At 45.2% G+C, this 17671-nt stretch overlaps 1 protein-coding gene across 1 annotated transcript; it reads left to right on the top strand.

Moving 5' to 3' along the window:
- Positions 1 to 4200: 4200 nt before the first annotated feature.
- On the top strand, positions 4201 to 12812 carry LOC309516614 (keratin, type I cytoskeletal 12-like; the record flags this gene model as incomplete). Its single annotated transcript, XM_082195374.1, has 8 exons — positions 4201 to 4560; positions 5861 to 5943; positions 6981 to 7137; positions 8530 to 8691; positions 9461 to 9586; positions 10278 to 10495; positions 10887 to 11212; positions 11872 to 12812. The coding sequence occupies 8 exons, from the start codon at positions 4201 to 4203 to the stop codon at positions 11973 to 11975; spliced, it is 1536 nt and encodes a 511-aa protein (XP_082051500.1). The 3' UTR covers positions 11976 to 12812.
- Between the last annotated feature and the right edge of the window lie 4859 nt (positions 12813 to 17671).

Here is a 17671-nt window from a genome sequence, read left to right as displayed (position 1 = left end):
AACAATAGATTTTAGCATACGTCTGTCTTGGGAGACAATGGAGGAGTGTGCCTTTGGGAGTGAAGTCAAACCATTGGATAGTTACACTGTAGAACAGAGGTTTTCAACCAGTGTGCTGTGGCATCTTGGGGTGCTTTGAATGATGGTCAGGGGTGCCGTGGGCAACACTGGCCTCTGTCCCTCTTCCCGTCCCTCCCTCCTCTGATGCCCTCTTGCATCTCTGCCTCCCAAAGGCTTGTGTGGTTGTTGTTTGTTGTGTGTGTGTTTAATTTTATTTACCAACAATCAAAACACAAACAGTGAAAACGAACAGTGAAAACCCCCAGGCAGCTGTTGCATTGGGTATACATAATCAATAATAACATATTCAAATCAACCATATGTATAATTCTATATACCTTAACACTCCTCCCTCCACAAGGTTTGTTTAACTTTTAACATTTTAATTGCCCCAAATTGTTCAAACCTGCCCAAATAATTCAATATTTTCTCAAACCAATCCTTCTCTTTTTTTACTGACCTTAAACCCTTTCATTTTATATATTTGTTGTTTGTTGCAACAGCCCCAGGCAAATGGTGCCTCTGGCACAGGCCAGAGGGTGCTGGTTGCCAGGACCTGAGGTGGCCTCGTAGTAGGCAAGCAAGTGGGTGACGGAGCCCAGCCAGCCAGCCAGCCCTTGCTGTTGGGAATGGACAGACAAGTGGGAGGCTGGGCAGGCAGGCAGGTGCTGCCCTGGCCTTTCTTGTGCTTGCTGTGTGAAAGGCCTGCCTGGGAGCTGCATGCCCAGCACCGAAGGGGAGCCATTCTGCCATGCAGGCCTGGCAACGCCCACTGCTACCTCCCAAGGTGAGTAAGGGGCTGTCCTCATGTTCACCTTTGGCCAATCTCTGTCAGGCTGTTGTAGCTGGGGGCATCCAGCCAGTTTGGTATAATGGTTAAGAGCAGTAGACTTGTAATCTGGTGAACTGGCTTCGATTCCCTGCTCCTCCACATGCAGCTACTGGGTGACCTTGGGCCAGTCACACTTCTTTGAAGTCTCTCAGCCTCACTCACCTCACAGAGTGTTTGTTGTGGGGGCAGGGGTGGCTCAGAGACTGGGGTGGTAGCGGTAGCTGCCTGGAAGACTCCCAAGGAGAGGGGAGAGGAGAGAAGGCTGAGGGAACACTCCACAAGGGAGGGTGTTCAAAAAGGGGTGAGGGGCTGCCGGCTCTGAAGGCAAGGGGTGACGTAACTGGGCTCCTGAGCCCCACAGGGTTGCCACAGAAAGAATGTGGTTGGTTAAGTAAGCCATGGGCTCAAAAGGTTGGAAACTTTTGCTGCAGATCATTGATCTGGCAAGCACCACTATGGATACTGGATAGGACTGGCGTTTGCTCCAGGATTGTGAAAGTTATGGCGTTGACTCCAGTGTCATCTCTTGCCCTTGTGAACCCGTATTAGTCAGATGGAGCAGAACCTTCATTGGCGCGGTCAGAAGCAATACAAAAAGGTGCTCATGTCTTTCTTCAATGTGATGGCCGTGGTTGATGGAGAATGACTAACAGGTTAACAAAAGCTTGCCTCTGTGGTCTCAAAAGGTGATTTATGTTTCTGGGTTTGGCAAAGGGTATGCGTGATGCAATGTATCTAACATTATTTTAATTGAAAAGGAGATTTAGCTAGTCAGCAGTCATGACAAGCTTTAAGTAATTAGTGGGATAAAAAACAACAACTTCATCTGCCCTTTGAAAGCCGGGAGGAAAATTAGCCAGTATAAGCTAAGTGCACTATCATAGACTCACCTGCCACCCTTCATTGACAGCATAATTATTTTCAATCCAGAATTAAGCATAGAATCACAGAATTAAGATGATGGTTTTTAAAAAATTACTTTTCAAGCAAGCGTTTGAACTGCATCCAAAATATACTGTGACCTCTGCTCAAGGCAGGGCACTTACAGGTACTTGCCATTTTAAAAAAAGGGGGAGGGGAGTCAAATAGCTGATGGATCACAAAACATTAAGGATCCTTTCATAGGAAATTCTTATGTAGATAGCAGAATAAAAATCCTACCACCTTCCTGATTATCTTTGTTTTACCAAGACTGTTGGATTTTTTAAAGCAACAAATCAAATAATCCTCTGAAATTAACAAAGAAAAATAAGCTGAATAAACTGGATTCCCTCCCGGTGTAACCATATAGCATTGTATTGCATTGCATTAATGCAAAAACCGGTGTGCTTTTAAAGCAGAGCTTAAACCCCATTCACCAAATGACAGCTGCTTCTAGACATAATGGCAATAGGGGGGGAATTATTCAGTGCTGCTACTGCAAGTGCATAACTTTACACCCCCTTTCAAAAGGCCTACGCCCCGTTGGTCAGCATCAAAAGCTATATTAGCTTTTCTGCAAGCTTTCCCACAATGTGGTTGTTTTCATTATGACTGCTGCCATTTGTTGCCATTTCTATGCGTGCATGCATTAAAAATCTGTTTATGTTTGTCTTGGGGTATTTTTTTAAAAAAAATCTTCGTATTATTTAGTATGTTTTCTTCTGCAGAAAAGGGTCTGATAGATTAGATCAATCTCTCTGTGGTCTTTCCTCCCTTTCTAAATAGCAGTGGAGCTAGGGTTGCCATATTCCCCAAAGCTGAGCTTCTTTTGGAAAAGTCCCCCCAGAAAGCCCGATTCCTGGAAAACCCAGACATAAGTCAGTCCTAAGAGAAGCGATGGGGAAGGGAGCCTATAAGCTATATGACAGCTCAGCACAGTGATAAACAGGAGCCACCAGCTACTAGTTATGAACTTCTGTGGTTCTAAGAATCTGATTTGCCCCCCTGAATCTCTGTGGTCCAAAATCTCTCCCTGGTGTAAAAGGTCAGGGACCTGTACTTTAGTCCAGCTAGTCCAGGACTCTGTTCTCCCATTGGTTAACCAGATGCTTATGGGAAGCTCTCAGGCAGGACTCAAGCATGACAGCGCTCTCCACTCCCATGGTTTCCAGCAACTGGTGTTCAGAGATATATTGCCTCAAACCGTGAAGGTCAAACATAGCCATCAGGGTTAGTAGGCATCGACAGCCTTCTCCAGAGTGAATTTGTCCAGTCCTCTTTTAAAGCTATCCAAGTTGTTGGCTCTCTCTGTCTCTTGTGGAAACAAGCTCCTCAGTTTAACCACACACCGTGTGAAGAAGTTCTTCGTTTTTGTCTACACTGGAATAAAACCTGAAGAATCAGCGTTAACCTGAAAGTTAACGTTGCAATTCCGGCAAGATGTGTGCAAAAGGTAGAAGGAAAAAAGAGGCACGCTAATGCAGGGATAAAACGAGCATATAGTGGTACCTCGGGTTAAGAACTTAATTCATTCCGGAGGTCCGTTCTTAACCTGAAACTGTTCTTAACCTGAAGTACCACTTTAGCTAATGGGGCCTCCTGCTGCCGCTGCACTGCCACTGCACGATTTCTGTTCTCATCCTGAGGTAAATTTCTTAACCCGAGGTACTATTTCTGGGTTAGTGGAGTCTGTAACCTGAAGCGTCTGTAACCTGAAGCATCTGTAACCCAAGGTACCACTGTACCTAAAGAAATAGCATGCAATAATGTGTTAGGAAGCAGCGAAGCTATAAAAAGGAAAGTACAGTAATTACTCAATTGAGTTCCAAGTACTGTAATGAAAGGTTTGGCCCACCCAGCTCCACCTATTCTCCATGTTGACATGCTGATTAAACAGAGGGAAGAACACAAGCATGCATATTGGGATTAGCTATTAATTATTATAATTAGCTAATGATGGGCTAGGCTAGCAATTTGGCAAAAAACACACCATACACTTAGGAGTATGATGCAATTGCACATTTGTGTATAAAAAGGTAAAAACTGCCTTCCGAGGTCACCATCACTGCATTTCTGCACAGGAAAGGTCCTCTGTACATTGTGCTGCAAACATGAGTTTCTTTAGCCAGTCCTCCAGACAAGCCGCTTCTTCCCGCAGCAGCAGCAGCAGCCGAGGACCAGCAAGGATGTCTGGCCATGGAGCATGCAGCTTCAGCGGTGGATCTAGTGGCAGGGCCTTTGGTGGAAGCTCCAGTTTCAGTGGTGGATCAAGCGGCAGGGGCTTGGGTGGAAGCTCAAGCTTCAGCGGTGGATCTAGCAGAAGGACCATTGGTGGAGGCTCCAGCTGTGGTGGCGGCACCTGGGGCTCTGGCGGGGGCATGTGCGGTATGAATGGGATGTCTGAGAGCAGAGGGAGATGGAGTTCTGGTGGCATGTCATGTGGTGCTGGTGGTTCCTGGGGCTCCAGTGCTGGGTGGGGCGCCATTGGAGGTGGGTCGGCCGGGGGCTTTAACGGCTTCGGGGGCAGCGAGGGTGGACTCCTTTCCGGCGGCGAGAAGCAGACGATGCAAAATCTCAACGACCGCTTGGCAACCTATCTGAACAACGTCCAAGCGCTGGAGGAGGCGAACAGTGACCTGGAGAGGAAGATTGCAGAATGGTACGAGAAGTTTGGAGGAAGCACCAGAGGCGGAGAGCAACGGGATTACAGCAAGTATTACGCAGTCATCGATGACCTTAGGGCGCAGGTATGGAAAGAAACAAGCCACACAGATATGTCGCAGGGCTTTGTTTGCTGCATTGGTTCGATTCACAAGGCTTATACAGTCATACCTTGGAAGTCAAACGGAATCCGTTCCGGAAGTCTGTTTGACTCCCAAAACGTTCGGAAGCCAAAGCACAGCTTCTGATTGGCTGCAGGAAGTTTGCAAACTGGAACGGTCACTTCCGGGTTTGCGGCGTTCGGGAGCCAATATGTTCGAGAACTAAGTTGTTCAAAAACCAAGGTACAGCTGTATTTATGGTGCGAATTTGCAGGTGGAGGGGGGCAGGAGAGAGTTAATGGGGCCAGAGGGACTGCTGAGGTCCCTTAATGGTCAACAAGCCAAGTTGCCAGACACATCTATTAGGGAAATTACAGGCAAAGGGCCCTTAATAATTAGGAAATAGCTAGAGACACCGGAACATAGGAAGGTGCCTTACACTTAGCCATGCTACTCATCCAACTATGTTAGTGTTGGGTACACTGAGTCATAGTGACTGTCCATGATTTCAGAGAGGCTTCTCTCCTAGTCTGTTCTGGAGATGCCAGGGATTGAATCTGCATGCAAAGCAGATGCTCTATCATTGAGTTACGGCCCTTTCTCAGAGACACCCCTGGAAGGTGAGATCCATTTTGACAAAGGGCATACTTTTATTCCCCCAACCCTCACATTATTATTATTATCAATTGAGTTTATATACTGCCCTATACCCAGAGGCCTCAGGGCGGTTCACAGAAATGTTGTAACCTTTCCTCATAGAGGAGTAGCTACAGCTCCCCAGTCATTTATTGCTGAAATATTAATTTTATTTACCTAATTTTCTGTGGTTTTTTGTTAGTATTCTTCCATTCTAATAAAAAAAAACTCCTTAAACTTATTGGATGCTTAGTTTTAGACAAAATCTATTCTAACTATATAAAAGAGAAGAAAGAAATAATGTCATTTTAAAACCCATATATCTCTCATCTGTCTATTTAATACTATATATTCCCCTCATTAATTAAGCAGACCTGTCTTGACTTCCCACAACAAAAGGAGACAAGATATGTAACATAATTCATAATCCGTCCTATTCTTGATGGTACTAAATAATAATTACTGTACAAATTAAAATTGGGCAGAAATTTCCAACAGTGCTGTAGTTTATTTCTCTGGGGGAAGCCATGACTATTTAAAGTGGTATCATAGTGCTTTAAATGTGTGTGAATGAGTTGGGAGAGGAACTTACTACATGTCCGAATCCAACATTCAATTATATATTAATTATTGATTCTTTCTTTTGCAGATAATTGCTGCAATTACAGACAATGGCGGCCTCATTTTGCAGGTTGACAATGCTAGGCTGGCTGCTGCTGACTTCAAGCTGAAGTAAGTGGGACAAAATGGGCATCTGCTCCACATCCTGGTGGAGATGTTTGCTGAATCATTCATGTAGAGCAGAAAAACCAGCCTATTGTGAGATCTCCAGCATGCATATCCCATGAGGTGTAAATACAGTACATTTACTGTATGCTTGGCTGGAACAAATTCATAGCCACCAACCAATAAATTGCATTTGTATGCTCCAGCACAGCCCCAACCATGTCTACTCAGAAGTACGTCCCATGGAGTTCAGTGGGGCTTACTCCCAAGGGTTATAGGGCGGCAGTCCTAATTTCACATCGTAAATTTAGTGCTTAGCTAATTCCAGGTTTGGTTCATATGTGTGACAAAAACACCACTGATAACCACACCTTCTTTAAAACCTGATATGCAAGCACATAGCCCCAACATAAAGCTGTGGGTTAAACCACAGAGCCTAGGACTTGCCGATCAGAAGGTCGGTGGTTCGAATCCCTGTGATGGGGTGAGCTCCCGTTGCTCGGTCCCTGCTCCTGCCAACCTAGCAGTTCAAAAGCACGTTAAAGTGCAAGTAGATAAATAGGTACCACTCCGGCGGGAAGGTAAACGGCGTTTCCGTGCACTGCTCTGGTTCGCCAAAAGTGGCTTAGTCATGCTGGCCACATGACCCGGAAGCTGTACGCCGGCTCCCTCGGCCAATAAAGCGAGATGAGCGCCCCAACCCCAGAGTCATCCACGACTGGACCTAATGGTCAGGGGTCCCTTTACCTTTAAAATAATATAGGAACTTAAGAAGAGGCTGCTGAATCAGGCCAGTGGACCATCTAGTCCAGCATCCTGTTGCCACAGTGGCCTGTGGGAAATCTGCAAGCAGGATTTGAGCGCAAGACACCTCTCTCCTCCTGTGGTTTCCAGCAACTGGTCTTCAGAAGCATTGCTGCCATGAAGAAAACTGATGAAGGCATCAAAGAAAACACCCACAGAGAAGGAACATGTTTCCCTCTCTGTCTTCAGATGATTCCCACATGATCTGCTGACAACCTTTTTAATCCATTTTGCTTCAGGTACGACAATGATGTGGCTCTCCGCCAGAGTGTTGAAGCTGACACCAATGGCCTCCGTAAGGTCCTAGATGAGATAACCATGAGCAGGGGTGATCTTGAAATGCAGATTGAAAGCCTGACTGAGGAGCTTGAGTATATGAAGAAGACTCATGAAGAGGTAATGTAGGTCTCCGTAATGCCTAAAGTCAGGTCCAATATGTGTGTGTTTGTGTATGCAGTGGTACCTCGGATTACAGACGCTTCAGGTTACAGACGCTTCAGGTTACAGACTCCACTAACCCAGAAATAGTACCTCGGGTTAAGAACTTTACCTCAGGATGAGAACAGAAATCGTGCAGCAGGAGGCCCCATTAGCTAAAGTGGTACCTCAGGTTAAGAACAGTTTCAGGTTAAGAACGGACCTCCAGAACGAATTAAGTTATTATCCCAAGGTACCACTGTATTTACCTTTACATATACACACACATCTTAAGGGCAATGGGTGCTTGCAGTGGGAGTTAATAGTATTGATTTGCATTACCTGTATAGATAATAGAGGAGCGGGTGGCACTGTGGTCTAAACCACTGAGCCTCTTGGGCTTGCTGATCAGAAGGTCGGTCGTTCAAATTCGCATGATGGGGTGAGCTCCTGTTGCTTTGTCCCAGCTTCTGCCAACCTAGCAGTTCAAAAGTACACCAGTGCAAGTATATAAATAGGTACCACTGCGGCAGGAAGGTAAACGGCATTTCTGTGCACTCTGGTTTCCATCACGGTGTTCCGTTGTGCCAGAAGCTGGCCACATGAACCAGAAAGCTGTCTGTGGACAAACTCTGGCTCCTGTGGCTTGAAAGTGAGATGATTGCCACATCCCAGTCGCCCTTGACTGGACTTAACCGTCCAGTGGTCCTTTGCCTTTTCACCTTTACATAGATAATAAACAGACCAGAGCCCAAATCAAGCTTTACCTACGCAGGAGAAACTTCAGGTAAATGATGGAGCAGAATACAAAATAGTACAGGGATGCCAACTTGAATAAAATATTGTTGGGGGCCCAGGTAAGCCCCACCCCACATAATCAATCACATGACACAGTGCACAACACAACATTTGAATGGGAATGTCCATCAACTCTGTGAGGGCCTGGCTCCCACAAATATTTTTTTGTGGCAGCCAAGGCCCCATGGCCCCTAGGAGTTGGCTTCTATGAAATGGTAAGAGCAGGTATCCCAAAACTCGGCCCTCTAGCTGTTTTGGGACTACACCTCCCATCATCACTAGCTAACAGGACCAGTGGTCAGGGATGATGGGAATTGTAGTCACAAAACATCTGGAGGGCCAAGTTTGGGGGTGCCTGAGTAAGAGGGACCCCACACCTGCGCCTGCTCAATCTATTTTGGATCAAATACAGACCTCTCTGGAGTCTGGGCAGTAGAAGCAAAGCTATTGAAACCAGTCAACGTCATCTAGAAAACATTACAATTACTCAGAGATACTCCTGGTATTTTTAAAAAAATGATTTATTTTCCTGCTCTTGCAGCAAGTGTTGAAAGAACATTTTTATTGGTGCAGGATATGAGCTCTGTGACTGATACCACGGCTGGAGGCATTGATGTGCAAATGAATGCCGCCCCAGGAGTTGACCTGACTGCCCTCCTCAATAAGATGAGAGGAGAATATGAAGCCCTCGCTGAGGAGAACAGGCAAGACATTGAGGCCTGGTTCAACGAACAGGTAGGTGGTGGAAATGCTCACTTTTTATTATTTAAATAGTTTTCATTTGGTTTTACAAATTCATTCACACTCATAGTCACAAGTAATTAAAAAAACCACACAAGATTCTTCCGAATCTCAAGACTTCCCTCCTCCCCTCCGTGGGTTCTTTAAGGTAACTTTTTTTAACTGCATGTTATAAGTACATCTAACTTACAATCCTCCATTGTATCCAAAGTCTATGTATCATTGCAAGAGTTATTAGAAACCTGCCAAAGAGTTAAAGTGTTTACAGTAGTCTTTTAAATACAATCTATATTTGTCCCATTTTCTGTTGAAGTTTTGATCCTCCCGATTTCTGATTTTCCCGTTCAGTCTTGCCATCTCTGCATAGTCCATTAATTTCATCTGCCAGTCCACCTTCGTAGACATCTTGTCATCTTTCCAGCTCTGGGCAAGCAAGCATCCTTGCAGCTATTGTAGCATACATAAACAATCTTTTCAGTTCCTTCAGTATCTCTGCACCTACAATTCCTAACAAAAAGGCTTCTGGGTTTTTTTAGCAACGGTTCTTTTCAACATTTTTTTTTCCAATTCATTATATATCATTTCCCAGAATTCCTTATAACTTTACAATTCCACCACATATGATAAAAGGTGCCTTCTTTTTGTCTTGCAGAAAATGCTCACTTTTGACCTCGCGGAGGACTCTTCCCTAAGCAAAATTATTCGTTTGAATAAAAACCTTTGGATAACTCTCTCTCTCCCACTTTTAATCACTTTATTTCAGAGTCAAGAACTGAATAAGCAGATCAACACCAGCGTTGAAGAGACCAGCACCAACAAGAGTGAGATTACCGAACTAAGACACACTCTGCAAAGCCTAGAAATGGAACTGCAAACCCAATTGTCTATGGTATAAGAATTCTTTCTTTCGTTCAGTTAGCATCTTTTTTTCTTTGAGAATTTTTATTTTACAATTTTACAATTGCAAATAAACATTTTACAAACTTTAAAATATCCAGGGACTTCCCTTCTTCTCTTTCCGTGGTTCATTTTGTGTATCATACATCCCTGCATATTTTACTATAACCATTCAAATCAATTTTCCACTTTTACATCCGTCAAAAATTATTTACTCTGCTGAATTTATCTTAAGGCTGCCAGTGTTTTCAGCTGCATACAGTCATTTCCCACATATTAATAAATGTTTTCCACTCTTCTTTAAATGTATGTTCTTCTTGCTCTCTTATTCTATGTGTTAAATCTGCAAGTTCTGCAAATTCTGTCAACCTAAGTTGCCTGTCCTCTTCAGTTGGGACCTCGCTCACTTTTCATTTTGGGGCTAACAGTTAGCATCTTTCTTTACTTATTACTTTATACCTTTCTAACCCTTTCTTAAGTTTAAAACAAGAAGAGAGATAGACAATATACACAGAGGGCACACATGGCTTTGTGGCATCCAGCCCTACCATTAAACATACCATGATCTTTTAAATGTGTTTGTGGGAAGGGCTATTTGTTTGTTTATGTTTTTTATTATCTGTGTTCTCGTATTATCTTTTTATTTAACTTTCAATGTTCCATTCCCCCCCCCCTTTCATCAGAAACAATCTCTGGAGGCCACCCTGGCAGATGTAGAAGGCAGATTCTGTGGCGAACTTTCCCAGATACAAGGAGTGATAAGCAACGTGGAGGGACAAGTGGTGCAGATCAGGGAAGACATGGAAAGCCAAAACAGAGAATATGAACAGCTCCTGGATATCAAGATCCGCCTGGAGAATGAGATCGAGACTTACCGCAGTCTGCTGGATGGAGGAGACAGGTGAAAAGGGAGGAATGTGGTAGAAGTCTGCCATTCCTAAATGTCTTTGATTCTCCTTTGCCTAAGGGTCCACACATCACTTGGTTTCTCATTGCTTAATTCCCTCGCTCAATATGCACATTCTCCAGTCAGTTTGCATAGTCTCCAAGAAACACGCCCTTTCTTTCTATTTCTGGTTCAGAAATGTGCAAATGTATTATGAGGCAGCCTGCTTGTGCTGGTTAAAATAATTGATCACATTGGATAATGCAGACATTCTGGACTTAGAAGGACATAATATCTACAACAAAGACTTTACTGATCTTGGTACTGTCAAATGTACATTCACAGAAGCCCTCTCTTTTTTCTATAACCAAGTCTAAAGTTTGTTTGTTTTTTACTGTTCTTATAGTGATTTTGAATCTGGATCCAGAAGAACCTCTTCAGAAACTAGATCTAGAGGATCTGTAGGTTCAAGTTCTAGAGACCAGACATCTTCCAGCTCTGGATCCAGAGCTTTTGGCAGTGGAGACTCGAGATCCACAGGATCTAGAGGGTTCGGATCTTCCAGTTCTTCAGATTCCAGATCCAGGGTCCAAGAAACTTCCAGCTTTCAGTCACAGTCCAGAGGCTCTGGGTCTGCAGACTCACAATCTAGAAGCTCAGGATCTACAGACAGAGGATTTAGTGGTGAAAGTTCCCAGGATTCAGGATCAAGATATGGAAGCAGCAGCAGAGGTAATACATGTTGCTCTTATTTTTCTGTTTAAAATGCACATTTCTATTTTTGTTAAAAATTCACATTTATTTTGCTACTAATTTCAGAGGGTGAAATAGTGCTGATAAATTGCCTATAGGAGTACCAAAATTGAACTGAGAAAGTTGCGTATATGGCAGGCTTGTGCTGGTGAAGAAAGAATCAGCGTTAAGGAGCCACCAGCGTAATAACAACTTTACCTCAGATGGTCACCCAGTGCAGAAATTGCCCAGTGGGATGGTTGATAAGGGTTGCAGCTGCTCCCATTGGCCCTCGTCCCTCCAAGCTGCTATTTGCATGGCCTATGAATTGTGGGTCGACTCTGGGCAAATGGGATATTGATGGCACAGAGTGTGTGGCACAATGATAGAGCATCTGCCTTACATACAGAACATCCCAGGTTCAATCACCTACATCTCCAACTAGAACTGGGAAAGCAGACCGAAAACCTGGATAGTTGCTGCCAATCAGTATGGACAATACTGACTTAGATGGGTCAATGGTCTGGCTCACTTTAAGGCAGCTTCCTGTGTTTTTAAGTAATACAATCATCCCCCCATGTTTACATAAGAGCTCCTTGATCTGCCTGTTTAAAAGAATAACTGCTCGCCTAAATGCCTGCATTTCCTTTCTTGCACAGATGTACAAAAAACAAGAGTGATCAAGACAATAGTGGAAGATAGAATTGGTGATCAAGTCGTCTCCACTCACGTCCAGTCGGTTGAAGAGAAGCCAATTAAATAAGCCATCTCTGATTCTCATGGGGAATCTTTCGAAGCATGCCATAGCAGATGCATGCCATGAAAAAAGCTATGCCAAGGAGTCAGAGGCTCGAAGATTTCTGCCTTAAACCCACAATGCCGTGTTAGAAATGCCTTTTTTCTCTGCTTCTGTCAATGCTGCTTTCTTGAGCACCTTTCTTCTATGCAAACCAAGACAGAAAACCGTGATCTTATCGGCTAGCAGCCTGCAATAAAGATTTTCCTTCTGTAGCAAGTAAATGATAACATTGTGGTCAGGTGTCTTTATTTTAAAACATTGTCTACATCTGCCTGTGCCAGTCTTCTCCAAACTGGTGGCTTCTAGGTGCGTCGGACTACAACTACCATTAGCCCCAACCAGCACAGCAAGGAAGGAACGTGGATCTCTTGGTTTCAGATCTACAAACCAGTCACGGATGGGGCAGCCCTCAAACAGAGGACACCATTGAAGAGAGGGCTGCCCTCTGAGCGTCCTTCAAAAGAGAGGACTCCCCTCAGTAAAACAATCACAGCAGCCCTGTTTCAAAGCTACTGCAGCTGTGTGCATCATAATTGCCCAGCCCCGTGAAGATCCTCCACATAGAAGCCCCAATGATCATGAAGGGCATCTCCATGTATGTGAGGCCAGGCTGTGAATTAAAAAAAAAACAACCGTGCTCCTGAAGCACTTGTGGAGAAGCTGTCATTAGACCACCAGTCACATGTTGGTGCAGGGATAGGCCAAAGGGCTGAATGTGGCCCTCTAGGCCTCTCTGCCTTTCGGGAGAGACGTGGGTGGCGCTGTGGGTTAAACCACAGAGCCTAGAGCTTGCCGATCAGAAGGTTGGTGGTTTGAATCCCCGCGACGGGGTGAGCTCCCGTTGCTCGGTCCCTGCTCCTGCCAATCTAGCAGTTCGAAAGCACGTCAAAGTGTAAGTAGATAAATGGCACTGCTCCAGCGGGAAGGTAAATGGCTTTTCCGTGCACTGCTCTGGTTTGCCAGAAGCAGCTTAGTCATGCTGGCCACATGACCCAGAAGTTGTACGGGGGCTCCCTCGGCCAATAAAGCGAGATGAGCGCCGCAACCCTAGAGTCGGCCACGACTGGACCTAATGGTCAGGGGTCCCTTTACCTCTTGGGAATCCAGGCCACAATTCCTCCCTAGCCACCCCTTCTTTCCCCAGCCTACACCCCTCATCCGACCTGTTTCACACCCTTGACGGCTGTGTTTTCCTGTCTGGAATATGTTCTAATAATTCCTCTTGATTTCCTGGACAGAAAATGTGTTCAAAAACTTTCTCCAACCACTTTTGCCTCTGGCCCTGCCCAGCACTGACTTGTGGCCCCTGGAAGATTGCCACAGGGGAATGTGGCCCTCAGGGTCCTCATCTCTGTTCTTGGATCCTGGAGTTTGGTACGGCAAGTTTCCTGCCCAGACCCAAACTGCAAGGGACGGGGATGTGGCCAACTGGAAATAGGAGTGGGGAAATGAGAAATGGGAAAAAACCCCAAAATTTGCAGATTCTCCCATCCCTATCGGTGGGTGGCCTTAAACAAGTAACACAGGGATTATAGTGATCTGATGCAAAAGGTTCCTAGGAGTCCAGACAAACTGAAAACGGCACAGCACTTCACACATTAAATTTACTAAATAAATAATTCTTAGCAATAAATCCTAGCTTCACTGAAACTGTCATCAGCTTCAGCAGCCAAAGACTACACCCTTTGGCAAACAGCTGTCGCCTGTAAATTTTGCTGCTGCAAGATGGGTGTAATTTCTGTCACCTTCTATTCCTGTGCTGTGCTGATCAAATTAATAAACCAGATTGCCTTATTCTGCAGAATGAAGAAAAGTCCCTGAATTAAACAGGTGCATTCCAAAGTCTGTCTGTGGTCATTTAGTCTACCCATGTAGACTAAATGACCACAGTTGACCCTTTTGTTTGTCTTAAGGGCTGCCTCCTTTTCATTAAAAAAAAAACAGGGGGAACTGTAGCTCTTGTTCCTCGTAGTAGGCACTTTGTAGGCACCTTTGAAGACAATGGCATCCTGGCTGCCTACTAGCCTATTATCTTCCCCTTGTTTCCCAAAAGGTCAATGAGCGTAACAGCTGAGTTTATGCAGGAACAGTATCTGGAGAAGATTGGTGTTACTGCAGCCTGTTCACTCTGGAAACATAGCAATGGCTGGCTACCTGTCACTCTTACTTTATTACAATTTGTTAATTGATATCATTTTACCCTACCCTTCCTCCAAGGAGCGCACAGCAGCGTACATGTGCCTTTCCCGCCACACCGCATTTTATTCTAACAACAATCCTGTGCGGTAGGTTAGATTGAGAGTGTGCAGCTGGCCTAAGGTTGCAGACTGAGCAGGCAAACAAGGTCAGCTGGTTGCCCCAACAGAGGACTTTTGAATGTGCTGTGTATGCACATAGGTGCAAATTGGGGGGGGGGGGAATCATGATAATTTAAATAGAAATGGATCTCGGTCCAGTATACCTGAAGGAGCATCTCCACCCCCGTCGTTCTGCCCGGACACTGAGGTCCAGTGCCAAGGGCCTTCTGGAGGTTCCCTCCAAGTTACAGGAAACCAAGCAGAGGGCCTTCTCGGTAGTAGCACCCACCCTGGGGAATGCCCTCCCACCAGATGTCAAAGAGAAGAACAACTACCAGACTTTTAGAAGACATCTGAAGGCAGCCCTGTTTAGGGAAGCTTTTAATGTTTAATAGACTACACTGGTACCTCAGGTTACATACGCTTCAGGTTACATATGCTTCAGGTTACAGACTCCGCTAACCCAGAAATAGTGTTTCAGGTTAAGAACTTTGCTTCAGGATGAGAACAGAAATCGTGCTCCGGAGGCGCAGCAGCAGCAAGAGGCCCCATTAGCTAAAGTGGTGCTTCAGGTTAAGAACAGTTTCAGGTTAAGAACGGACCTCTGGAACGAATTAAGTACTTAACCCGAGGTACCACTGTATTGTATTTTAATATTCTGTTGGAAGCCTCCCAAAGTGGCTGGGGAAACCCAGCCAGATGGGTGGAGTATAAATAATATATTATTATTATTATTATCCCATCATCATGCAGAAGACAGTGAGCAGGTGCCCTGCATGCAGTGGCGGATCTTCATGCTCCGGCACCGGGGGGTGGAGAGCAGGCGGGGGCGTGGCTAGTGCGTATCCTGGGGGTGTGGTGCATCACCCACAGGGGCGTGGCACGTGTCCTGGGGGCGTGGCACACGTCCTGGAGGTGTGGTGCATGTCCTGGGACCATGGTGTGCCACCTGCGGGGGCATGGCACCCAGCGCGGATGGGGGGGCAGCTGCGACAGCACCCCACCGGGATTGTGCTGCCGGGGCAGTGCGCTCCCCCGCCCATCTTCCTCTGCCAGTGCCTGCTTGCCGCCTGCTCAATCTGCTCTCTGGGTGCTAACTCTTCACAGCAAACACCAAGTTCCCTGCATGCTATATCTTTAAAATGGACTCGGGCCAGACCAGAGGGGCCTCCGAACAGAGGATTTTCCTGTGGCACCTCTTCCGACGAAGGCCTCTTCTTTTGTAAAGTAAGATACAAAGCCACCCAAAATCTAGCTCCCTTGTATACTGCCTCATGCCCCATCCAGTATCGGAGATTACGATCCACTCAGGTGGCCCCGTCCTCCGTGACGTTGCGTAATTCGTTTTGATCCCATCACTCCAAGAATTACAATTTGCTGTAACAACAGTATTTATGCAGCACTTCAGAATGTCCACAAACACTGTCTTGGTAATCCTTATAACACCTGGTGAGATTTGTCAGGACTTTTACTCTCCCCATCTTGCAAAGATATAGGTGCAGCTGATGATAAGAGGGAGTAAACTACTTACTTCGTTAGTGCAGGCTCCGTAAGACTACCTAACGGGATGATGGCCAAAGAAAAGTTTGAATTAGGGGCTTCCGGGTTCAGAGGTCAAAGTCTCTGAGGCATTTGGCTACGCTTGCTCTCACTCAGGGGTGGACAGAAGACAGATCAGGATCTACTGGGCAGGGTGGCCTTTGGGTGGATAGCAGTAGAATGGCCAGGACCGGATTTAGGTTTGATGAGGCCCTAATCTACTGAAGGTAATGGGGCCCTTTATATGTCCAGCTACCCTTTGTCAGGGACGCGGGTGGCACTGTGAGCTAAACCACAGAGCCTAGGACTTGCCGATCAGAGGGTCGGCGGTTCAAATCCCCATGACAGTGTGAGCTCCCGTTCCTCGTTCCCTGCTCCTGCCAACCTAGCAGTTCGAAAGCACGTCAAAGTGCAAGTAGATAAATAGGTACCGCTCCGGCGGGAAGGTAAACTGCGTTTCCGTGTGCTGCTCTGGTTTGCCAGAAACGGCTTAGTCATGCTGGCCACATGACCCGGAAGCTGTACGCTGGCTCCCTTGGCCAGTAAAGCGAGATGAGTGCCGCAACCCCAGAGTCGGTCACGATTGGACCTAATGGTCAGGGGTCCCTTTACCTTTACCTTACCCTTTGTCAACAACAAATTGTCACTGTTTTTTGTGTTGAATATATGCTGTATGGTAATTTATGGACATAAAAGGTACCTAAAGCCATTTGCACACGTTGCCATGCAACCAGTCCATGCAGAATGTAGGCACCCTATATATAGAAATGAGCAAACCAGTGATATTTTAGGGAGCAGGCTAGCAGGCAGGGCCCATTACTTACATCATAGGAGCCTACACAACACAAAACAGTGTTGCTGTGTGTAGGTTTTATTTTATTTGTTTTTCATCTTATATTTTGGAAATGTACATCCAGGTGTGTGTGGGTTTTTTGGGGGGGGCCTCCAAGAGAGTTAGATTGATGCTGGATTGAAGTTAAGTGGTTACTAGCTGTAATGATTAAGATAATTGGGGGGGGGGAGAAGAAAGAAAGGTGTGAAACTAAGTGAAAATTGAGGATGAGGATTTGCTGAATGAATAATTAGAATTGGAATACAAAAGGGGGAGGTATGAGGAGGTCCGAGAAATAAGTCTAAGAAAATGGGTGAATGAAATTATATGTGTTTTTAATTTTTGTATTTTTGTATTTTTGTATTTTGTATTTTGTGTTTTTATTTTTGTTTTTTGTCTTTTTTGTATAAATTTGGAAAAGTTAATAAATATTTTATTTTTTAAAAGAGAGAGAGTGGGGCCCTAAGCTATAGCTTGTTTAGCTTATACGTAAATCCGGCACTGAGAATGGCAAGGGTTTCTGACTCCCAGTTGTTTAGCAATATCATTTTTTTAAAAAACAAGAGGGTACCCCTAAGTGAGGTGGTTGTAATGAAAAATGCTTGGGTGGGGAATGAGTGGATTTTGAAAGAAAGCACTGTGGACTCAGTTCTTGTACTGAAAACAGATTCCTGCACAGAGCATGAGCTCAGAGGCAATTCTGATCCTGACATTTGAGCACCGACTGTTCAGCCCCTTCTCTGCCCTCTGGACTGATGTGGCACCTGGTTCCAGTTGGTGAGCTCTGGATCTCACAAGTCTGCACACATAGAATGGAAAAGGTTCAAGTATACAGCGGAAATTGGAACTAATATTGCTAAAATATGCCTAGTGCAGCCACATTCGGAATACTGTGTTGTGTGCAGAGAAAGTGGATGGAGATACCTTTTCCCTCCCTGTATTATTATTATCATTATTATTAATTGAATTTATATACCGCCCTATACCCAGAG

This window comes from Podarcis vaucheri (assembly GCF_965113315.1).
Source record: "Podarcis vaucheri genome assembly, chromosome: 13".
Lineage (NCBI taxonomy): Eukaryota > Metazoa > Chordata > Lepidosauria > Squamata > Lacertidae > Podarcis > Podarcis vaucheri.
This window is presented reverse-complemented; position numbering and strand designations above follow the sequence as displayed.